The sequence below is a fragment of the Sphaerodactylus townsendi genome, linkage group LG06 (genome assembly GCF_021028975.2).
Source record: "Sphaerodactylus townsendi isolate TG3544 linkage group LG06, MPM_Stown_v2.3, whole genome shotgun sequence".
NCBI classification, from domain to species: domain Eukaryota; kingdom Metazoa; phylum Chordata; class Lepidosauria; order Squamata; family Sphaerodactylidae; genus Sphaerodactylus; species Sphaerodactylus townsendi.
The window spans coordinates 24,447,796-24,472,218 of record NC_059430.1 but is presented as its reverse complement, the minus strand read 5'-3'; the positions used below and the strand labels follow the sequence as shown (position 1 = coordinate 24,472,218).

The window sequence follows — 24,423 nt, the reverse complement described above, 5'->3', positions numbered from 1 at the left end:
GAAAACGCATTATTTTGCATGTGCGGAAGGGGCCTAAGATAATGACTGGGTGTTCAGACTTCCTTCTTAGAGGCAATTCATTTGTAGTTTGGTTCGAGTGCAAAAATTCAGCCGCCAGAATCTACCTTTAAAAAGTGTGTGTGTGAGTGGGAGACTTTAATCTGGAGAATCAGGTTTGGTTCTCCACTCCTCCACATGAAGCTTGCTGGGTGTTCATGGGCCAGTCACAGTTCTCCCAGAATTCTCTCAGCCCACACAGAGACAGGCAATGAATGACAAACCACTTCTGACCACGTCTTGCCTTGAAAACCCTTCGGGTCACCGTAAGTCAGCTGTGAACTGATGGCAAAATCCCATGCACAAACACACCTTTCACCCCATTTCCAAACCCACTTCAGACTCGTAAAAAGCACTGACATGTCTTTTATTAACAACACCTCAAACAACTTGTCATGGTATTAATGTAATGGGGAGTTTGACTGCTTTAACATTTCTCTGAATCCAGTGCACTGTTAATCCTGCATCACACTTAATAAATTAAAAGTGAAATCTCTATAAGAAAACCCAAATGGAATTGATTGGTTTAATTTGATAGAAAATGATATAGGATTTTTTAATAGAAAAAAATAATAATCCAAGGATAGAGGGTACCTGAGCTCATACAGAATGTTCCCTGGTTTGGTTTTTTTCATAGAAAGTTGGAGAAAATAATGAAAAACTTGGAATACAAAAATATTTTCTGGCTTTGCTTCCTTTGCTAGGTGTATGAAATATTCTGACCAGGCCTGTATAGTGCTAGCCAGTTGGCACGCGTCTTTCTGCAGTTCACAATCTAACTTCTGCATGTAACGGCAGGAGGCAGGGCAGATAGTTAGAAAGCAGCACCCATGGCAGGAAAAGTAGAGGCATGAGAGGAGAGTCTATGCTGAATTATATTCTTGTTATCCTAGGAAAATGAAACTTTCAGTACGTCCCTTCCCCCCTTCAGCTGCACAGAGCCACAGTGACACTAGCAAATATATTGCCCCTATACCATCACAAGTGAACTTTGCCAGAAAATCAAATAATAGGCTACACTGGTTCACACTGGGGTCCGTTTTAGCTGTAGCACATATTGTTTTTTTTGTTGTGGAGGTATTTTAAAAGCGCCTGCAGGGTATGTCATTGTTCTTTTTAACTATTACCTTCCTTTCTGGAACAGAGCCATTGCTATATTTTCAGCAATTAGATCACATCCTAAAATTGGAAGTGTGCTAAAATTTGACAGAATCCTGTCTCTTGCCCTATAGATATCAATTCCAAAACAATATCTCTATGGAATGCTTAAAAAGATAATGACGCCACTGTGAAATTTGTTGTGCAGATTGGAGTCCCAGTTAAGAGCCCAGGTTGAGAGAACAAATACGAATTCCAGATAAAGGATGCAAAATAGAATTGTCAGTAAGCCAAGAGAAGCTACTCTAAGTAATAGTACAGAGGTTCCTGCCATTGACGAAAATTGTACAGGATAGCCAAACTGTATTTTCTGGTGTTTCTACTGTATATGAAAATATTTTGGAGAGGAAAATATTTAATGGAAATCTGGCTCTTTGACCTTGAGGTGTGAAAAGCGTTTAGCAGATGGATGCCAGCGTAGTGTCAAAAAATGCTCTTACTGTCTGTAAGCATTTATTTTGGGAGTGTGGTAGACATGGGTGGGACCGCTGACTTTTATGGAGGGGAGAGGGTATAAACAAGCCATGCAAATTGCTGTAGGGGCAGGAGTATGCCTAGAATTGCTGTGTTGATTTAGTATGGTCTTGATCCCTTGCCATTTTGTCCACAAGTCTTAATGCAATGCTTCTCAAATCTTTCATGCAGTCTACCACTTTGCAAATAACTTAATGTGTACCCCCGGTCAATGGAAGCCTTCTGCATTCCAGAGTTCTCTATGATCTGGTCCCCCTGTCATTTAATTCCTCAGCTCCCTATAGCCTTGGCAGCTTTCCCATTAGCTGGTGTCAAATACATTAAGCACCAACAGGGGTTACTTGTAGGCTTCCCAGTGAGGCATCTGGTTGGTCACTGTTGGAACCAAGGGTCTGGATTACATGTGAATTCTTGGTTGGATCTGGCAAGGCTTTTCGTATGTTCTTTTCCTAACCCTTCAATTATGGTTCTGGGTCCCACATACTCAGCACCTCTTTTTCCTTATCTTCTCTGTAATCACAGATACAGTCTTCCTACACATCAACACACAGAGCAGCCTTACATTGAGTCAGACCATTGGTCTATCAAGATCAGTATTGTCTACTCTGACTGGCAGCAGTGTTCCAGAGTCCCAGGTAGAGGTCTCTGAAATTTCTGATACCTGATCTTGTTTTTAAAAGCTGTATATATGGGGGATTGAACCTGGCACCTTCTGTGTGCAACTCAGATGCTCTGCCACTGAGCCACTCCTCTTTTGTTCTCTCCTTTTGTCCTTCAGTTTGCAGGCACGCCTGATCGGGTTTCTTCTCAGGTAGAGGGCTTGAATTATGAGCTTTGGGGACACAGCCTGGAGCCAGAGAACAGAGGCATGCAGCTAGAGCTAGAGCAGCTAGAGCAGTGATGGCGATCTTTTTTGTGTCTGAGTGCCCAAATTGCAACCCAAAACCCACTTATTTATCACAAAGTGCCAACACGGCAATTTAACCTGAATACTGAGGTTTTAGTTTAGAAAAAACGGTTGGCTCCAAGGCACGTGTTACTTGGGTGTAAGCTTGGTGGTAGTCAGTGGCTTTGCTTTGAAGCAACCGTGCAACTCTTCGAACGAGTGAATCACGACCCTAGGAAGGTTTACTCAGAAGCAAGCCCCATTGCCAGCAACTGAGTTTACTCTCAGGTAAAGGATCGCGCTTTAGTTCTTCCCATGAAAATCAGTGGGGTTTAACAGTGCTTCCCCCCCACATGACACACTCTGTGAGCATGTGCCCACAGAGAGGGCTCTGAGTGCCATCTCTGGCATCCATGCCATAGGTTCGCCACCACTGAGCTAGAGGCATGCTGTTCTAGACCACTAGAGCATGTGCTAGTGGTCTGGTTGATCCAGCAAGGCAGCCTTCCCAAGCCTCAGTCTAAATAAGCTAGGAAATAATCAAGCTCAGCTGCTCTGTTCGTGCGTGTTGAGCTCCCGGCTGCACTGTGATTTGGTTAGGATACTGCAAAGGATTATCGCTGTCACTGCCTGGCTCAGATCGAGTTGCATGCAACTAGTCGAGCACTTTGCCTCCCTTGCACCACCTTGGCCTAGGTCTTCTGCTGCTGTCGTTCCTGCAGCGTGGAGTGTCACCTGGAGGGCTACGGTCCCAGGTTTGCGTCCTGCCCGATGAGGGCTGGTGGTTATTTCAGGACCCAACGACAAGGTCTCCCTTGCAGGCTCGGGGTGGGGGAGCAGACTCTGGCTCCACTAGAACATTGGCACCAGGCACCTCTGCAGTGCAGGACCCTCTCTAGTCCACCTCGTTCATTGGGAAGCACAGAAGGGGCTATGATAACCTTTACCACAACTGTGCCTATGTCACCAAGCTAAGATAAGGAGAGAACATTTCTTCTTTGAATTGCCACCTCAACTCCCTGGTAAAAGATGTCATGGCAGAAAGATGTGCAGAAGATGCAGAAATTTTACGGAAAATACGAACACAAGAAGCTGCCGTATATCAGCCGATATCTTTGGTGTTACCAAAGCCGTTACTGTGTTGTCTACTCCCTTTGACAGTCTTTCGCACTGCTTGCCGTGTGATTGTTTCAACTGGAAATGCTGTCCTGGAGATTTAACCAGGACTGTCTGCAAGCAATGCTGTGCTGTGAAACCAGGGCTGCTCTGCAGGAGCTGAGAGTTGCTGCATTTCTGCTGGTTGTTCACAGAGTGTTCTCTCACAGGGAGAGATGTTGGTTCTGTGACGTGGACCATCTGGGGCATCTGGATGGCCACTGTAGTAACCAGAATGCCAGACTTGACACGTCCAGCAGAGCTGGTCATATTATTTGCCTCACTCTAAGGCCGTTTCTGCATGGCCCCGCAGGCGCCTCCACGCCGGCAAGAATTCTGCCGGCGTGGAGGCGGAGGCCGTTCGCATGCAAGCATGTGGGCGGCCTCCAGAGAGGCCGGCAGACGGCAGGCGGCCCAAGCGATGGAAAGTCGCTTTTTCGCCTTTTTTTTCTCAATTCCCACTTCATTTAGTCTGGTTCCAGCCGGCTGGTCGTCGCTTTAGCCTCGGCTTCATGCTGCTGCCCTCCGACCTCCAGGGGTCGGAGGACAGCTGGGTATAGAAATTAATCCGACGGCCAGCAGGCTTCGGTATCGCGACAAGGTGAGTGGGACTGAAGAGGGTCATAGCGTGTTCCCGGTGGTGCTGTTTGCACCGCGCCGCCGGGAACACACTGTCGGGGGAAAAACAACCCTTTAAAGGGTTGTTTTTCAGGGTGGCCTGACGCCGCCTTGGGGGAGGGGGAGCGACGCCAGGTCGGCGCTGCTGCTTAGCAGCAGCACCGCCTGTGCGAATGGCTCCCTGGGGACAGCGTTTATCCCGTCCCCAGGGCGCCATTAAAGGGCCGTGCGGAAACGGCCTAAGTGTGCCCAGGGTGCCGCCTGAAGAGAATGAACTTCCTAGAGATGCACGGGTGGCCTGCATAGTGTCACAATCAAAGGCTTATCTCTCCCAGATACCTCTGAATTGTGTACACTTTTTTTTTACTTATAAGAAGCTGTGGTCACCTTTTGCCCTGAGAGGCGAACAGCAGTATCTGCCTGCCAGGGAAGAGCTTTCCTGTTGCATTCCTGTCCTTCTGTCAACCATGAAAGCTTGCATCCCATAGAGTGCTCAAGGTGGATCACCGGCTCAGCTTCTGTGCCTTTAATAGCAGCCTTGCATGCAAGAATCACACAGGGGAAGCAGTTCCCATCACTTTATTCCCTTGCCAAGAACAAGTTCCTGAATACCAGCCTACTACAAAAGGTCCATAAAAGACTGACAACCCAGCAACCCAACTGTGTGTGTGCGTGCGTGCGTGCGTGCGTGTGTGTGTTTATGTGGGAGCAAAGTCCCAGGACAAATTTGATCAATATCACTTTGAGGACTAGCATTGCACGCCGATCTGTGTCCTGCTGATTTCAATTAGGACCAAGGAAGAGGAGAGACAGTCTCAAAGAGGAAAATGGGATCTTCCTGTATCAGTTCTTAATTTTCCAACAAGGGGATTGTTCTATTGTAGACTGCTAGTTCTGTTGCCCAATTTTTCTTCCCTTTAGGATGCTTTTCCTCATATCGAAACAGCTTCATCCTGCCTCTTCCTATCCTTCCTTTTATGGCTTTGGCATGAGCGTGTCCTCTCTCACTCCGGTCCATGGCATCTTTTCAAATGTTTTAAAACTGCTTACACTGGGCTCGTCATTCACTGGTCTTTTGACCTCATCCACCTCACTTAGCTTTCCTGTCTTTTACTTGTCTCTTGAGTAAAAGAAAACACTGAGATAGTGTTTGCCCACTGTTCATAAAACACTTTTAAGTCAGCGTATGGAAGGCATTATATAAGTGCTAAATATTTTTATGATGGGTTTATTACGGCCCATCTTCTCTGGCCCCAACATGTCTGAGCCAGGTAGCATTGCCTGTTTTTCCCCCTTTCTTTCTAACTGATCAACTATCTTTTCTATGCTCTTGGCTTCGCTTTCTGCTCTTCTGACTGTGTACCCCAGAGACACGATGCCGGTGAAGACCATCAGGTCTATCTCAGCATTTCCTGCTGCACTGCCTCTGACCTTGATGACAGGAAACTACAGAAAGTCTACAAAACCAAAGGATTAAGTCAGCATTGAGGTAGCTGGGAAAGAAAAATACTATAGCGCTGCCGCTGAAGAGTTTCAGGTGGATAGCTCTGTCAGTCTATAATTATAGAATTTGAGTCCAGGGGCATCTAAAAGACCAACACAATTTTCCAAGGTATAAGCTTTTGCGAGTCAAAGCTTGTTAGATACAAGTAACAATGAAGATCCAGAGATGTCTGGAAAAGGCTGTGAAACCTCCTGTGCTCAAAACTCTAGTCTCTGGAGCCTTCTTTTCATTAAAAACAACAGTTGCATCTTCACTGCATGTGTTTGAGCATAATGTAGTTTGCATCTTTGGGATAGCGTGAGTTTTGCATTCGCCTTGCATACACAGATGTTGAAATCTTTGCTTGCGAAAGAGCCCTGTGCTTTCAGTTGAGGTTCCTCAGTTTCATAAACAAATAAATAAACCAGAGGATGTCAGTATAGTCACAAGACCCCATGGAAATGGTCACCTTGTTTATTCACTCTCTTGCTATGACAAGATGCCTCCTCAGCCTTAAAACAAATATGTGTGTTGCCCATTGAAAAGGGCTGGTATGGCTATCAAGTCATGACCACCTGATCTCCTGCCTGTAAATGTTGTGAGACAGCAGGAGAAGTTACAGTTACGTGCCATATTCTTGCCATATTCCTTCACTGTTTCCTTCATCAGTTCTTCTTCTTAGCCTGATCTGAGAAAAATCTGGACTCCTCCTTGCTGTAGGAGGTGGAGAACCAGGACGAAGCCAGAAGTGGAGCAGGAGGAGGCACAGGTTGCTGGCACAGGGGAAACATTACCTGATTTGCTCTGATTTGCTCTGTTGCCAAAGAAATGCGAACAAGATAAGCACAGCAGCAATGGTACTTCTAGACAGAGATTTACCCTGCTTTCCCTCCTACCAACGGTTCCCCCTTTCTACCAACACGTTTTTCATTTTAAAAAATTAATAGTAGTGATCAGTATATCACTATACTGTTTTAGTACTATAACTATATGTTTACGGGTGAGCTGTTAAGTTGCAGCTGACTTATGGCAATACCGTAGGGTTTTCAAGGCAAGGGACATTGGGAGGTGGTTTGCCATTGCTTGCCTCTGCATGGGTTGGGAGAAAGAACGGAGAGGGGCCCAAGGTCACCCAGCAGGCTTCATCTGGAGAACTGGGGAATTGAACCTGTTCTCCAGATTAGAATCCCACCACTCTTAACCACCACACCACTCAGGTTCTTATAGCTCTCTAGCTACTACCAATAATTTAAAAACTGACAAACAAAACTTGCTGGGGTGCAGAGAGAAAATAAAGCCACACCTTCCCTCTCATGATTTCTCAAACCCACTCTGGGTCTGACCTTCCAGGTAAGATCACATAAGAGCAGGTCTGGTAAAAACCACAACAGAGCGGGAGAGATCCCAGAAAGTTATCAGAAGACCCACAATGTCACATGGTAGCCGTATTCAAATTCACTGTGATTGACATGGAGGGGCGGGGTGCAGAGCAAAAGCTCTCGGTCTGGTTCGCTACAGTGGCCCGGTACTGTGCCATCCAACCACGTTTTTGAATGCTGATGTTTCTTCAGTCTGGAGTTTGTGCTTCAGCTGAAAGGCACCAAGCAGACAGACAAATTGCACTGTTGGAATGTAACTTTTGATACGATCTTTAAATAATTTCTCCTTGAATAGTTTAACAGGCTTACGAGCGATTTGTCCTTTTAATTTAATAGAAGTTGTGATTGAAGACAAGTTTAAAAACAGATGACATCGGGGGAGGAAGCAGCTTGGGAGTTGACAGCTGTTTGCAGTCCAGCATGCCAAGTGTTCCTTAGATTACTAAGATTGGGCAGTTTCTTTCCTTTAGTTAACAGATCAGTAAAGTACCTGGAACTGACACTTTACCTGAAGCTATAAATGCAATCATTGGAAGACAAAATAATTTTCACATTTTAATTGCGTTACCTCATGGCAATAACTGCTTCCCTGGTGGTGGAATCCTACTGATTGATTTCTTTCATCCTCCTGAGAGTCAGAGAGGCCAGGGATAAGGTATGAGGTGCTGGAATGGAGCAGAAACCCAAGTCCTCTAACCCACTGTGGTAATTCCCACGTTTCTTAAACTTCTGACACAGAACCCTCAACAGTTACCCAGGATGGCTTGCTGCAATCTGTTCTAACAGCCAGTGGGGAGAAAGTATTTTTAAATGAGTAGGCATTTCGATGTTTATGGTAAAACACAAGTCCTGACCTGGAGAGCTCAGGCTAGCCTGATCTCATCAGATCTCAAAAGCTGAGCAGGGTCAGTCGGCCCAGGTTAGCAATTGGAGGAGAGTCCACTAAGGAAATCTAGGGTTTCTGTGCAGAGCCAGGCAATGGCAAACCACTTCTCTTGCCTTCAAAACCCTGTGGGGTTGCCATAAGTTCTCTGTGACTTGACAGCATTTTACAAACACTCATAGTAAAATGCGAGGCCATTGTTGTCTACCCTGTTGTCTACCTTGTTTAGTTCCATAGACTTCATCTCAAAGTTCAAGGAACAATAGAAAAGAGCAAGAATCCAGTAGCACCTTAATAGCTGAAGATATCTGAAGAAGTGAGCTGTGATTCCTAAAAGCTTGCCAGAAATTTTGTTAGTCTGTAATGTGCTAACTAGACTCTTGCTCTTTTCTGCTGCTATAGACAGACTAGCATGACTACCCATCAGGATCTCTCTTTAAGGGACAAATACTTGAACACATATGAACCCATGCAGCTGCCTATACTGAATCAGACCCTTCATGCATCAAGGTCAATATTATCTACTCGGACTGGCGGCGTCTCCTCAGGAGTGGAGGCAAGAGGTCTATCACATCACTAGCTATCTGGTCCTTTCAACTGGAGATCCCAGGGACTGAACTGGAGACCGTCTGCATACCAAGCAGATGCTCTACCACAGCGGTTCTCAACCTGGGGGTCGGGACCCCTTTGGGGGTTGAACGACCCTTTCACAGGGGTCGCCTAAGACTCTCTGCATCAGTGTTCTCCATCTGTAAAATGGATAAATGTTAGGGTTGGGGGTCACCACAACATGAGGAACTGTATTAAAGGGTCGTGGCATTAGGAAGGTTGAGAACCACTGCTCTACCACCAAACCACAGCCCCTCCCCATAAACACCTTTGCTCACTTTAATTTATTATCTTTCTTCTGTATCCTTCTGTTGTCTCTGTCCATGTCAAGCTATAGACTGTAAATTCCTTGGTGCAAGGACCTGTGATGTCATTCTCCTTGAAGCACAATGTGTACATGAACGGGAATGCATGTTATATTATCCCTAGTTCTCTGGGAGTAGAACAGCAGCAACTCTCTCTATCTTCCTTCTAGTTGCATTAGTTGCATTCTAGACTGCAGTAATCATAAAACATTCAGATTTCTTTTCCTTTTTGAAAATGTGCCACTAACATTGAGAAGACAAATGCCAAATTCATGGCAAAAAGAATTCACAAAACATACATGGACTAATAAAAAACAAAGGGCAGCCATGCAAAGAGGAAAATTAGGAGGCGGGTTTATATGCCCAAATATAGCAAATTATTTTCACGTGGTCGTATTATAGACCACTTATAAGTGTTTGTCTTCAAGTCAGGAAGAACCTTGGTTGAAGTTGGAATCTGACACAATGGAGATTAAAGCATTTGGGATCCATGTCAAAATGCTTAGCTTATCATTGGTGCAACCCAGTCTTAATACTTACAGGCTGGCACATCCGGGCCCATAACATGATCATGTACATTTTTCCTCCGATGGAAATGCCATCGAATTCAGTGTCGTTTATTCCTAAGTGGTCGAAGGACAGAAGCTTTGGGGTCAGCAAACAAGAGGAGCTTTTCTGTGTCAAGGGCTGATTCCGCATGAGCCAAAAAACAGCAGTATGAAAACGGTGTGAAAACGGTGTAAAAGGATTTTATACTGTTTTCACACCGTTTTCACACCGCTGTTTTTGGCCCATGCGGAATCAGCCAAGGATTGTTAAACTGACTTGCATAGAAGTGTCTTTACTCAACTCCTTTAATTCTTCTAGCGCAGATTGCTGCTCTTGGAGAAACTAACCTTTTCATGACCTGGAGAATGATGTGTGTCATTTTAGGCTGAGGTCCTCAAGCAGTTACACCCACTTCAGAAGATCTCTGCTGCAGAATGAATGGCTGGCAGGTTCCCCAGGCTCTTTCCTATGCCTGAAGAAAGCTCCCTTATGTACAGTAGCCCGAATCTCACCCACCCTTGTCTACATGTGATGTGCAAGATGCAGATGCCTATATCTGGGCTGGGGGGGTGGGGGGGCTGACAGTCAGGCAGTTTTTTTCAGTGACACCACCTCTATACAGATTCAACATCTATCATGGAAAAAAGCATCCCTCCACATATAACATCTTCCCTCCCTAGACAGGCAGACAGAATTTTCCATTCTACTCATCACGTTTTTTTAAAAAAACAGCAGAAATAGACCATCAGCACCTTAGCGACCAAGTTCATCATGAGTCCGAGTGGAGGATGGAAGAGATACATTATAAACAAGACATGAATAATGTAGCCCTGTTTCTTTTCATGCGTATCCTGCTGTGCTTGAATACTGTGCTTGGCCTTCCTTCAGAAAGCTGGCTGGATTGTACAAGGCGTTTTTTTGTCCCGGGTCTTGCTGGTGCTGGCAAGGCTCACATCTGCCTGCCAGGTGTAACAGGCCACCAGGTACAGCACATCGGAGCCTGTGGATGAAGCAAACCCCTGGTGCAAACAAATACAGCAGCTTGACCATAGTGGCCTGCAGGAATTTGATTTTTTTTTTAAATAAAGCTTCAGTGGCCTGTGAGCTTGGTGATTGATGGTCCCTGCTGGTATTTACGAGGTTATCAGTGAAAGGCGGTTTCTTCTGTTACTTGGAATGCAAATAAATTGGTTGCTGACCAAGAGGTAGGGTAGGGTGAGGAAGAAAACTCAGCCAGCTTGAGATTGTAAAGGCTCAACAAGGGAGGGGTGAGGAGTGTGCGTGTTGATTTCTTCTGTGGATGTATGTTTAAGTGCGCGGTGGCCAGCCTGTAGCCAGTCAAAAGAAACAGGGATGTTATATCAAGACAGCAGAGGAAGCCATTGATGTATTACATGCACCAGACCATGTGTACTTATTCCTCACTTATATTTTTGATCAAACCATTGTTTTCACATGCTGACTGCTATCAACTGTTGGTTGTGCCCAGGTTGTAAGTCTGTAGGCCAAATGCACAGATCCCTGTAGCTAAACAAGGCTGGTGGTGACTATTCAGTCTGTAATTCCAGAGGGGTAACTATGTTAGTAGGCTGTTGCGTCAGTGTTAAATGTTAGTCCAGTGGCATTTTAAGCTTTTGTGAGTCAGAATTCTCCTCCTCAAGAAGCTTGGAGTAAGCAGCCATAGAACGTCCACTGTGAAAGGGCTGACATGGAGAAGAGGTAAAGGGCATGTTGGGTACATGACATGAATTGGTTGGGTTTTGGCAGAGGATTTAGGGCAATAGTGGACATTAAACAACTTGCTGCAGGGAATATAGTAACTTCAAGGGTATGACAAATGTGGTATCACTAGGAGGCTTTTTACAATGTTTATTGCGATGCTTGCTTGCTCTTAGAATTCCTGCAGAAGTGTGTGGGATGCTTCCTCCTGCATCCATGTTCCTGAAGATGGTGGTAACAGGCTTGAACATCAACTTTTACATACCAACATCTCCATACTTTACAAGACTGATAATTTGCAAACAGTCCACTGTAGTTAATGTGTGAAAAAACCCTGGAACTTCATGCCACCATAGTGTTGCCAACTAGGTATGGAAATGCTTAGGAATTTGGGGGGTGGAACCTGGGGAGGGTGGGTTCTGGAGAATGGAGGGACCTCTGCGAGGTGTGAAGCCATGAAGTCCGCTCTCTAAAGCAGCCAACTACCCCAGGGAAACTGATTCCTGTTGCCTAGAAATCAGTTGCAATACCAGGAGATGTCCTGGCTCCAGTTGGAAGTTGGCAACTCTACTGTACCAGGAGACAATGTGTTGGATCCCAGCAGCTTTTTTTTGTTCAAGTGTGCTGAATTCTCCTCCCTCCTATAGCCCTCATCCCTTATGGTTTTTACTGATGCAAGTCCAGTAATTCGCCAGCATAGCCTTTTGGTGTGATCGGAGGAGCCCTCTCTGCAGAAAAGCTGGATGGGTTCAGCTTGAGTGAGTCATACATTCTCAGCCTAACCTACCCCACAGTAATGTTGTGAGGATACAATGAAGTAGAGGAGAAGGATGTAAGCTGGTCCGGATCCCGGTTGGGGGGGAGGGGGAGGAGGAGGAGGAGAAGGAGAAGGAGAAGAAGAGTTTGGATTTATATCCCCCCTTTCTCTCCTGCAGGAGACTCAAAGGGGCTTACAACCTCCTTGCCCTTCCCCCCTCACAACAAACACCCTGTGAGGTAGTTGGGGCTGAGAGAGCTCCGAGAAGCTGTGACTAGCCCGAGGTCACCCAGCTGGCGTGTGTGGGAGTGTACAGGCTAATCTGAATTCCCCAGATAAGCCTCCACAGCTCAGGCGGCAGAGCTGGGAATCAAACCCGGTTCCTCCAGATTAGGTACATGAGCTCTTAACCTCCTACGCCACTGCTGCTCTCAGAGTGGGGTATAAATGAAATAAATAAACCAACTTAGTATTGCTGCACATAGTAAAGGCTTTCACAGCTGGAAGAACTGGACAAGAGGCTGTTTTTAGACTGACATCTTCTTCTGCAGAAAGCAAGTCAGGCCTTTGAGAACTTCTTATTTTTTACCGGTCCCTATCCATTTTCTTCCATAATTTGCATCTATAGTACCCACAGATGATATCTTCAAGTAGGAAGCCAACACAACAGAAAGAGGGCTAGGCTGGAACCTTTCTCTAGCTTTTTGACTTGCAGGAATATTTTTTAAAGTTGATATTCAGGGGGAAAAATCACACACACCCTTCCCCATTTGAATTGGTACACTCCATCCTGCCTAGATTCTCCCATTTCATTCTGCTGCCTGCCTTGGAGTGAGCCAGAACACTGCAGTGGCAGGATGGCTAAATCCTCATTGGGCTGTAGAGCTACCAAGAGTAGCCATAGGCAAACCACTGCCTCATAGGGCTGTCGTTAGGAATACAATAGCTGCTCTGTGCTTCTTAGTGAGAGATATTTCAGCTAAAGACTCAATATGATTTAAGCAGCAACATTTTTTAACAACACCCTCCTGCAGAATCACAATCAGGGATTTTTCGGGCGGCCCTTTAGTGATTGTTCAATATTGTACCCCAGCAAGGATTCTAATCCACATTTGTGATTTTGAACCAGACCCAAGGGGTAGTAGTTACTATGGATAAAGTACACAAGGACCCTATTGTGTTCTTTTCTTAACTAGAGATAGCAGGGCTGGAGACGGGCTAGTGAAAAATCCAGATCCCTGCCTACCTTCGATTGCCACCAAACCAACTGAAAATGTTTCCATGCTAAAAGGGCCTGTACAGATTGCCTTTTTTGGAGTTTGTTTCAAACTGGATACACTTCATTTTTCCCTCTCTTAGTTCAGCTTGCTTTAATGCATACTGATTGGTCATGGAAATAAGTTCACTACAAACCTGAAGTATCCATGTGGCTGTCTGTACTTGCGCAAATGTATTGTGTATGATCAGTGTGCACTAATTAAGTCATGTTTAAAAGCAACTCTCCTCTGAACCTGTGAACTGCTCTCCTCTCCCAATTAAGCTTGACAGAGAGGACCATCCGTTGACACCTCAGCCCAGCTAGACCGAAGTGGCAGCATTATTCTCTGACCGTTTATTTTAGTAATACGTTTGGGGTTCCCTGGGTTAAAGAACCTAACAGGGCTGCACAGGAGCAGCAGTGGCGTAGTGGTTAAGAGCAGGTTCATTCTAATCTAGAGGAACCGGGTTTGATTCCCATCTCTACCACCTGAGCTGTGGAGGCTTATCTGGGGAATTCAGATTAGCCTGTGCACTCCCACACACGCCAGCTGGGTGACCTCGGGCTAGTCACAGCTTCTCGGAGCTCTCTCAGCCCCACCCACCTCACAGGGCGTTTGTTGTGAGGGGGGAAGGGCAAGGAGATTGTAAGCCCCTTTGAGTCTCCTACAGGAGAGAAAGGGGGGATATAAATCCAAACTCTTCTTCTTCTTCCTGTAATTTCAAAGCATTGAAAGAGTATACTGTAATGGTCAAAGGTATTAGATTAGGAAGAAGACTGGGAGGCTCAGGTTCAAATTCTTGCTTGGTTATTGATGATCACTGGGAGGCCTTGTTCCAGTGACACTTTCTTAGCTTAACCTACCACACAGAGGTGGTAGAGAGGGTGAAATGCAGGACGGGAGAGCCATGTGAGCTTTGCTGAGTTCCTGGGAGGAATAACAAGATTGAACTGCAGTAGATAGATAGTGTATGCAAGATTTCAGAATTCAGGGTAGACCAACACTTTGGTATCAGAGAGCTGGACCTACATCAACGAGTCTCAAATTCAAATCCTTTCCAGCTCCCATGGAGTGCAGTGATTGTATTGCCACCTAACTTTACAGATTTGTAAAGGTGAAAGGGAGTGTGCATGGGATGTTGGTGCTTGTGCAGAAGTGAGTATATGTACTACCTTGATGGAGAGGACTCTTCCTTGAAGTAAGAGTCAGATATAATAGCTAATAATTTTTTTTAAAAAAAACAACAACTTTGTTCCATTAGTCCCTAAAGTCTGGAGTAGGACATTACTCTTTAAAATGTTCCTGTGTGCAAAGCCTGGGTCTCTGATTGTCTTCAGCAGCAAGCAAGACTCCACCAGAAGAGGGGGCCGGGAGGGATTCCCTGCAAAGACTCTGGAAGCTGATCTGCACTTCTGTTTAGAACAGGGGTAGGGAACCTGCGGCTCTCCAGATGTTCAGGAACTACAATTCCCATCAGCCCCTACCAGCATGGCCAATTGGCCATGCTGACAGAAGCTGATGGGAATTGTAGTTCCTGAACATCTGGAGAGCCGCAGGTTCCCTACCCCTGGTTTAGAATAAGATACAGGCCTCCTTCACACCTGTATGTCTCAGCTGCAGTGGTGACTTGCATGTGTGAATGAGTCCTCAAGCTTCACCAACAGATCTTTCTCACTCACCAAGCTGAGTTCCAGTTCGATTCTTTTCAGCAGGACAAGTTCACACATTTGGCTAGGAGGTGAGTCCCAAGTTACTTTTAGAGCTGTGCGTTTTCCTTTTGGTGGGGATGACTCCCAGCCCGAACTCACCCAGCTTCACAAATGCAGCTCCATCAGCATTCCAAATGCATGGGATTGACTCCAGGCTCCATGAAAGAGTGTTATGTCTGAAGTCAAGTGAAATGATAGGGAAGTTTGTGTTTGGTATATGATGGCTCATTCAACACAAGCAAATAATCAGGAAATGAAGACTCAGGCGTGAACAGAACCATTGCTAAGTCAAAACAACAGAATGTGCTTCCTGGATCTTGAACAAGAGAACATTCTTGAGCATATGCAAAGTGCAGTACCACCCAAACAAACACAGTGGTTCCCCACCCACCTTAGATAGGGGAAAGGGCTTCCAAGTCAGATGCTGTGGCCCCCAGGCAGGTTTTGAGTTCCAGAACCTCTCATTTTAGAAAGCAAAGACTGGTCTGTGCCGGTTTGGAGAGTCGCAGCAATCATTAGGAAGTGGGGCAGCAGGGTCTTTGGTCATGCAGTGCCTGTGGGTTGAGGATCTGTTGTCTGGACAAGAGGAGTCTTTGAAGTTTTCCTTTCCCCTGAGCCAGTACACCCCCTCCATAAAGCCATTAGGCTCTGTTGGTGCCACTCCTATCTCTGCTCCATCTTGGCTGCTTTCCCTACAGCCCCTCGCATGCACAGGGCTTCTACCCTGAGGGTTATGGAGAGGGGACCCTGAGGCTTTTACAGAGTGTCCTTTTGAAGAGAAGGTTTCTTTTTAGGAGGTGCTGGGGGTGGGGAATTGTTAGTGTCCTGCCATTGAGGGTTAGGTCATTTCCGGGAAGGCTTTGCATGACAAAGGATGATGGTTTCTTCCTTTGATCTGCCCTGGCTGGACTCCACTTGGCACACCTGCCTGTAAACCCCTCTTCTCAAGACCCAGGATTAGAGTAGGGCGCCCCCTGATGGGGTTGAGGATAAAGGTTTTGATGTCAACTCTTTGATTGAATTAAGGAAAGGTGCATAGTTTCATTTGATGGATTAGTTATCTCTTGAATCGTCATCTACGAGTATAAGACTCTTCCTTATACTGAATGAGACCATTGGCCCTGTCGAGTGGGGTTCAATGTCATGAACATCAGTGTATAGGCCATTAAAATTATTCAATTAAAACATATATACTTGGGATCCTCCTTCACTAAATGTCCTCCTAAGTGGAAATCATGTGCTCGGGCAGTAAGAGACATGCCCTCACCCTTTAATAGTAAAGTAAAGGGAAAGGTGGTGTAGTGGTTAGAATGCTGGGCTATCATCAGGGAGACCTATGTTTGAATCCCCACTCTGCCACGGACACTTGCTCAGTGAGCTTGGAATAGTGACACACTCTCAAGCTTAAACTATCTTACAGGATTGTGGTGAGGATAAAATGGAGGAGAGATGGAAGCTGTAAGTCACTTTGAGTCACCACTGGAAAGACAGGATATGAGAGAAAGAAAGAAAAGAAAAGAAAAGAAAAGAAAGAAAGAAGGAAGGAAAGAAAGAAAGAAAGAAAGAAAGAAAGAAAGAAAGAAAGAAAGAAAGAAAGAAAGTCCTTTCGCAGTCCCCACACATTTATGATATGTTTCCAGGCAATTGTTATGCAAACCTTCATCTCCCATGCTCTTCCCAGGGTAGGGATGTGTACCTGAGAGCATGGTTAGGTTGTTGTATGTAAGGAATGTGCAAGAAGTACGGAGTGGGTGTGATGCATTGTAGCCCTCCAGGTCTGTAGGCTTGAGGTGAGTAGAGAGATTCCATTCAAGGATGTCTTAGTGAATTTAAACCATGGAATTATCTCCCCAGGGAGATTCATCTGACACCTTTTAACATTATCTTTCACCAATGGGTGAAGATTTACCTGTTCTGTTTGACATTCCCTCGCTGACTCTCCTCCCGTGTTTGTTAAATTACTGTTCAAAATCATTTAACATGCATGTGTTTATACAACTGGTTTTAATTATTTTGGTTGTTTGCCACTTTGAGGGTGCTCAGTTGGGTGGAAAGGTAGCATAAAAATATTTTAAAAATGTTTCAGACAAACAAAACCACTCTTGAAGCCCAGCATACACCCACTGGGAGAACTAACATGGCCACGTCCTGCAATGCATGTCTGTTCACCTCGTGAACAAGTCTTTCCTTTCTTTTGATTCTGAATATTAGAATATTAGTTACAGACACCTTTGCAGGTAATATCTTCCAGCCCCTTCCTCTAAGAACCAAGATTCAAACTTGCATATTTCTGAAGAGCAATGGCAGTTACTTCTTGCTTTCAAGTTGGAATGTAGTGACTGCCCCTCCAAAGTTTCTTAATTGAAGACAATTTGAATTCAACTTTCCAACACTGTGTCCACTACATCACTCTTACCAAAGGGTGCATTTTGTTTCACTAACTTGAGGTCTGTGACTCTTGAAAGGTTTCATACTAGTCCTACTACACCTATCTATTAGTTGAGCCAATAAAATATGTTTGATTTATGCCATGTGTTAAAGTGTCTTGGGAATGACATAAGAACCCATGATAACTGTTTGTGTGTGTAAAGTGCCATCAAGTTGCTGAAGCTAGTAAATTCACAGGCCTTTTTTTTACCACCATGAATCATTCCCAGTCATTCCTAGGTGTCTGCTTTTTGTTTTTGTTTGTTTTTTGTTTTTGCTTTATGGATGCCTATTTGTGGCAGAAAAGACCTACCCTGTGCTTTTGTCTACTTGAACATACAAACTCAGAGGTATTTCTGAGAAAAAATGGAGTAACTAGGATGTTGTGTTTCCCAGTTGTATGTCTATGTTCCAGTAGTATTTTCTCCTGACATTTTGTGGCTGACAGCCACAGATACAGACAAAACATCAGGAGAAAATACTACTGGAACACGGCCATACAGCCCAGAAAACACCACATCCTAATGCTTCTGGCTGTGAATAACTTAGCAAAAAATTTGAATGCGACTCTGAGAGTGGGTAATTTTTAAGATGTGCCCAATAGCCTATTTCTTCCAGAAAGAATGGTAGATAACACACAGATGACTAAATATAACGGCAGCAAATTGCTCTTCAGCATCCCTGGCAAGAGTGTTCTGGTATGGAACAAAGCAGAAAATAAACCATGAAATCCAGTATACTCCCCTTCCTCCTCCAGTTAATGCGTAAACGGTGACAGGAAGGTTCTTCCTGGGAGGCCATGTGGAATCCTTACTCCGTAATCTCAGCTGGTCCAGCTCAGCATGTTCAGTGATGGGGAGCGAGGGGAGCACTCTGCAGATGCTCGGGTGCCTGCTGCTGTTCCTTTTGCCTGTACGCATCCTAGATCCAATTACCTAAACATTGGGAATAGTTTCCAGGATTGATCCCAGTTCAAATTAACACTTTGAGTTAAGTATTTGGAAATTGCTGAGCAAAATGTGGAGAGATCTGGTTTGGAAAGATGATATCCTCTCCAGTCTCCCTCTCCCTGAGTGTTTTTGGGATGGGGTTGATGATTAGCTGCGAAAGGAAAAGGGTGGGCTTTCCTGCTCTTTTTAGAAGAGCTCTCATCTCCCTTTTCTTCTCCACACTTTGCCACTCCAAGCAACTGTGGTGCATGATATGAGAGGTGCATTGTCCCACAGAGGCTGCTGGCGCACATCTCCCACATCATGTGCTGCTACAGAAAACATGATGTTGTACCCCAGGATCACAAGGGATCAAAGGGTGCAGCTGCTAGATCTCACAGCGCTACATCGGTAACCCTAAACACCTTGCTGTAGCAAGTGATCGCTTGTGCTGCCTGGCAGTCATGCCACCACCCCTGTTAACCATTTATGCTGAATCAGGGCTGACCCCAGAGTTTGTTTTCCATGACAGTCCCTAACTCTGTGGTATGGATAGCAATGATGTGCAGGAAGCAAAGTCCTAACCAGAGGAAAGGTTTTGAAAATATGGGGAATACAGAATCAGACGAGCATCCTAAACTCTGGGACTGTATTAAACATAGTTCTGGTCACCAGAAGGATTTGTGACGGTGGCACAGCAATTGCAGCGCAAAAAGAGCAATGACAGGACTGCTCACCCCTTTCCTCCTGCTGCCAGCTGGTCCCTCTCACATGAGGAACTCTTTCATTGCTCTTTTCCTTCTTAGCTTGGAAAAAATACAAATTTGGAGGAGCTAATTGTGGCCCCACAGAAGAAATACAGAAAGATGATCAGTTCTGGATAACTCAAAAGCCATAGGTTTTGAGCATCTGTAGCACAAAGAATTCTGGGCCTCTTGAAAGCTCGCTCCAACCCCATACACAAAGTATGTGCCACACTTTTCAAGACCTTTTAATCTTTTTATTCATCACACTTTGCTCTGTTGTACATGCCTAAGTGCCGTCCAGTTGCAACTGAGTTATGGTGACCCCAGCAAGCGATTTTCAAAGCAAATGAAAAATAGAGGTGGTTTGTCATTGCCTTCCTCTGCAGAGTCTTCCTTGGTGGTCTCCCATCCAAATACCGTCCTAGCTTAGCTTCCAAGGTATGATGAGATTGGGCTACACTACATCTTGCTACCTTCCCTGCTTGCCCCACTGTAGTTAATGCCACTCTGTCACCTCGTTTTCTACTCTCCCTTTGAAGCATGGCATACTTTATGACTGGTCTCTCTACCCATGAACGCACTGTGAAGAACTCCTTAATCCAGATCTCTCTTCATCTACCTCATGCAATCTCAAGAACTCTTTCCTGGGAGCACATGAGTAACTTCTGAATAGACTTGCTTAGGATTTCCAAGAGGTTAAAGTGTTGGACTGGGATCTGGTAATCCCCACACCACCGTGTAAACTTGTTGGGTGACCTTGGGCCATTCACACATTCTCAGCCTTCACCCTGGCAAGTATTTGAATGGGACGCTTCCTAGGAATACCAGGCAATGGCCAACCATCTCTGGCCTTGAAATCCCTGCAGGACCACCATAAGGCAGTGGTGGCTTGATGGCAAAAAAGAGGGGAAAATGAATACTCCCTTAGTGATGAGAGTGCTTCTGACCATGTACAGGGTGTTTTCCATCCCTCTACTGATCACAGCCACCTAAGGCTCATTCCGCACATGCAAAATCATGCACTTTCAAACTGCTTTCAGTGCTCTTTGAAGCTGTGCGGAATAGCAAAATTCACTTGCAAACAGTTGTGAAAGTGGTTTGAAAACGCATTATTTTGCGTGTGCGGAAGGGGCCTAACACTCAAAAAGGCATAGCAGGGGAAAGTGCCCACCTAGATCTGCCCTTGGATGGCTTGCAGGCAGAGGCAGGTCCTGAGGAACCCAGTGCTCCCCCCCCCCCAAAAAAAATCTCCGGGTGTCCCGTCTGGGAAGATTTAGGATGGGGTCTGACTCTGTGTGTGTGTGTGTGTGTGTGTGTGTGTGACCTCACTGTAGGCGAGCCAATCAGAAACCCGCGGACCTTCCTCAAAGGCCAGCAGGTCACTCAGGGGAAGGCAGGCACCGAGCGAGCGAGCGGCCAGGGAGAGGAGGAGAGGAGAGGAGAGGAGGGCGCTCCACTGGCTTTCCCCGCCGCGGCTCCCCCTCCTCGCCTGGCTCCCCCGCCCGGTCGCCTCCGCCTCCCCCCTGAAGCTGCCGGCCTGACTGGCTCCCCCTCCCTCCCTCCCGCTCTTGTCTTGCAGGGCAGCGCGATGAGTCCCAGCCCGGCCGTGCAGAGGCGCGGGAGCCGCGGGAAGCGCACCATGCCCGGGACGCGGCTGCTGCTCGGCTTGGCTCTCCTCTGCGGCTGCACGCAGCTCCTGGCCGAGGCCAGCTCCTGGTGGTGAGTCGCCTGGCGGGCTCTTTGTCCTCCGGAGGTGCGGGGCCAAGGGGGGACCCCACAGGCACCACGGGTGGCGTGGGGGGGGGGGGGCTCCTTCCCCGCGCCTGGAGCGCACCGGGGCCAGAACTGGCGTCCGCGGGCTGAACCGAAACTGCACACCTTCCCTTCGAGAAAGGATACCTGGAAAGTTGGGCAGGCGGGACGGGGGTTGGGGGTGGGGGGGGGGGGGTGAGGGAAACGAAAGTTAACACTTGGTCCTCCCCAGAAGATCGAGTCCTCCTTCCCTTTTCCCTCCCTGCTTCCTTGACTTGGAGGTCTGTCTGACCCGCGAGTCCCAAGCGGCGCCTTGCCTAGAAGGCACCCCCTTGGGAATCAGTGGGATCTGCTCGCAGATTAAAGGGAGAAGGATGCCAGGATACCAGTTCTGATGTTTCGGGACCAAAGAGTTTGGACAGAGATCTTCTGAGTTCTGAGCAGCGCCTGCCACCCTGATTTGTCCACTGGGACATCGGCGAGAGCCCAGAGCCTGGGCAATAAGCCCCCCCCCCCTATCATGAGTATCCCTAATTGGGGGGGGGGGGGTGTTTCACTTCCTGACAGTTCATAGGAAACTGTCTCTCTCTTGGTGTAATTAATTCCAGAAGAGTCCCTGTATTTGTCTGTGTATCTGGTGGAGGAGGCTGCTGCTGAGAAAAGGCTAACTAATTAACTGCTTTTGGTTCCCTGCCCCTAATTAAGGAACTCTCAGCTTCTTTCCTCTTTGATCCACAGAGCTTTTAAATAGTTTCTCCAGGCAGTTTCTCTCTAGACCAGTCTGTTCTCTGTTCGGCTAATATACGCAAGAGTCTCAAAAACTAATTGGGACCCCCTTGGGTTCACCACCAGAAAGGACAGAGAGACCCTCAGAAATTGGATCCTCTTTTGGTTTCCTCTCCCCCAATGCTTTTTCCCCCCTCTCTCACCGCAGGTCCTTGGCTATGAATCCAATCCAGAGACCAGAAATGTACATCATCGGAGCCCAGCCTGTCTGCAGCCAGTTGCCGGGACTCTCCCCGGGCCAGAGAAAGTTGTGCCAGCTCTACCAGGAGCACATGGTGTACATTGGGGAAGGTGCCAAGAATGCTATCAAAGAGTGCCAGTATCAGTTCCGGCAGAGGCGGTGGAATTGCAGTACGGTGGACAACACATCTGTCTTTGGCAGGGTTATGAGCATAGGTATGCAAAGGGAGAGGGTGGGGTGGTGGGTGTGTGGCTCTTGTGCACAGGGAGGTGTTCAGAGAAAAACCTAGGTGAAAAGAGGGCTGCACAAGCCAGAACATAAGAACAATAGGGATGACTATGGTGGGGAGGGGCTGGGAAATGGTAAGCAGGGGGAACATAGTACAGATTGCAACAGTGGTGTTCACAGTGCATCCCAATAGACGGACAAACAGGGATGCCTTCAAGAAAATCAAGGGAAAACAGGTGTTTTGAAAGTAAACCCAAGAGAGATAAGGCTTTGAGTAAGGAGAATCAAGGGGAGGAATTACAATTCTAAAAGCTACTTTCAAAGGTTAGCCAGTCCCTAATTCCGCAATGCCAGACAGAAAGAATCTCTACCAGATCCCAAACCACGACAGCCCTCTCTGTAGTCTCAGTCTTTATCTGAAAGTCTGTGGAACACCTATGAACTGTTGTACCTGGAATCACAGCTCACCACCTGGCTGAAGACAAAGGACAAAAGGGCTGAATAGAGACTATGAGTCATTGCCACTGTCTGTAAGCCCCTGCTTGTCAATGTATCCTGCATTAGAAGTGTGAAAAGTTTTCCGATAGGGATTGTCTTGTCTGATGTGACTAAACTATTTGCATTCGTAACTCTTGTGTTCCTCACTCACTCCTTGACTGTATCAAATTGCTGCATTCTGCCTGATGCACAGCTTTGTGTAACCCCAAAGCTTGCATGTTTGGAACTGGTCTAGTGACAATTAATTGATTGTGTTTGCAAAATTCAAGTGAGGAAACATTAACCTGCCAGGCTGGAAAACCACATATGCCATAACATGTATCAAATACACATGCCTTGTACCCTCATGGAACAGCTACCAATTGGGGCATCATGTTGCATGACTATATGGCAAAATAGACATATGCGCATTTTAAAATATAGAGGCAGTTTTCCTGCATAGAAATGGTCACCATGCAGGAAACTGTATTCTGAGAACTGTATTCTGAGAGCTTGAAGCAGCTGTGGTGATGCATTGCTTGCTTTCCTACGTATTTTATATTTTAATGCTTATCAGCCATAACCCCCTTGGAGGCATTTTGCACTTGCAGGGAGAATGCACTCCCCATAATTGTCCCAATACATGCAATTGCTTTTTTGTCTGAAGGGGGCAAAGTACATATTTTCATCCTTGTATTGTGTGTGTTGTCCATTACAGACAAAATGGCAATTGCACGAATTGGGCTGATCACATGTAGTGTGTTCTCCCTACACTAAGTCATAATGCCTGAAGAGGGCTATAATTAATATTTAAACTGAGATATGGCAGTAATCAAGACTGCAGTGGAATTCCTAGCCCTTCACTTTTTAGTATTTACCAGCATTATGTACCAGGATTTAGCATAGGCACTGAAAAAACAGATTCTCAGGTTAGCTCTGGTTGTTGCTAAGCCACGTTATTAAGTGTAAAAGGCTTCATGGGAGGGGATTCCAGGTTTTTCACACAGTGTGTTAATTACCTGCAAAAACTCACTGCCACAGATTGTAGTGATGGCTGGTAACATGGTTTTAATAGACGATTACAGTCATGGAGGGCAGATCTATCACTGGCTGTTAGCCATAATGGCTAAATGGGCCCTACATGTTTACAGACTGAATACCAGGTGCTAGAAGCAAGGGTAGGGAGGTCTTCCAGAGGCATCTGATTGGCCGTAGTGTACAACATGATGCTGGAGGACATGGACAATTGGTCTCATCCAGCAGGGCTTCCCTTGTGTTCTTTGGTCCCTCATCCATTGTCAGCATCTGTTTCAAGGGCAATCACTTGTTTGAATCTCTGGGGGTGGGGAGGTGAGAAATGGGGAAAGCTAAGCACACACCCACTGCTGTTATAATGCTAATAATCACACACACAGAGACATCCCAGGAATGGCTTTTCTGTTTACAAAAACAGTGATGGGGTTGTGTAACATATATTTGCATAAAACAGTGCGCTTTGCCTTAAAGGTCTGGAATTTCTTTCCCCACCTCCACTCCCAGTCTTAAGAGTTCACAGAGGAGGGGAATGTGGGGGGAGGGGGAATGGCTCGGAGAAGAAGGCAGGCATCAGATTGGACCACGGGCAGAATGCATAGAGGCTAATGTGTTGGTCTGGCATGTTTTGGGGGGCTGGAGGAAGAGGGCCAGTAGAAATGATACCCACAGGGGAAACCTGCGACCAACCCCTTCCTGAGCTCCTTTCCTTTAGTTCCTTCTTTCTTGCTGGGTTTGACAAGCTGGCCAAGAAATACATACTACACACTCAATAGAGAGCTTGGCTACTTAAGTGCCACCTTTTTGCACTGTGCCCTCCCTCTCTGCTCCTGCAGCCCCTCCAAAATATGATACAGTCTACGTC

The 24,423-nt window shown here is 46.2% G+C and overlaps 1 protein-coding gene across 1 annotated transcript in view; it reads left to right on the top strand.

The window, feature by feature from the left end:
• WNT5B (Wnt family member 5B) overlaps positions 1 to 24,423 on the top strand; it is a 124,635-nt gene that overhangs the window by 81,427 nt on the left and 18,785 nt on the right. The window contains exons 2-3 of the mRNA XM_048500216.1: positions 20,682 to 20,821; positions 21,789 to 22,036. Coding sequence (XP_048356173.1) covers positions 20,691 to 20,821; positions 21,789 to 22,036 — 379 coding nt within the window. The 5' untranslated portion in view covers positions 20,682 to 20,690. The remainder of the gene's footprint in view (positions 1 to 20,681; positions 20,822 to 21,788; positions 22,037 to 24,423) is intronic.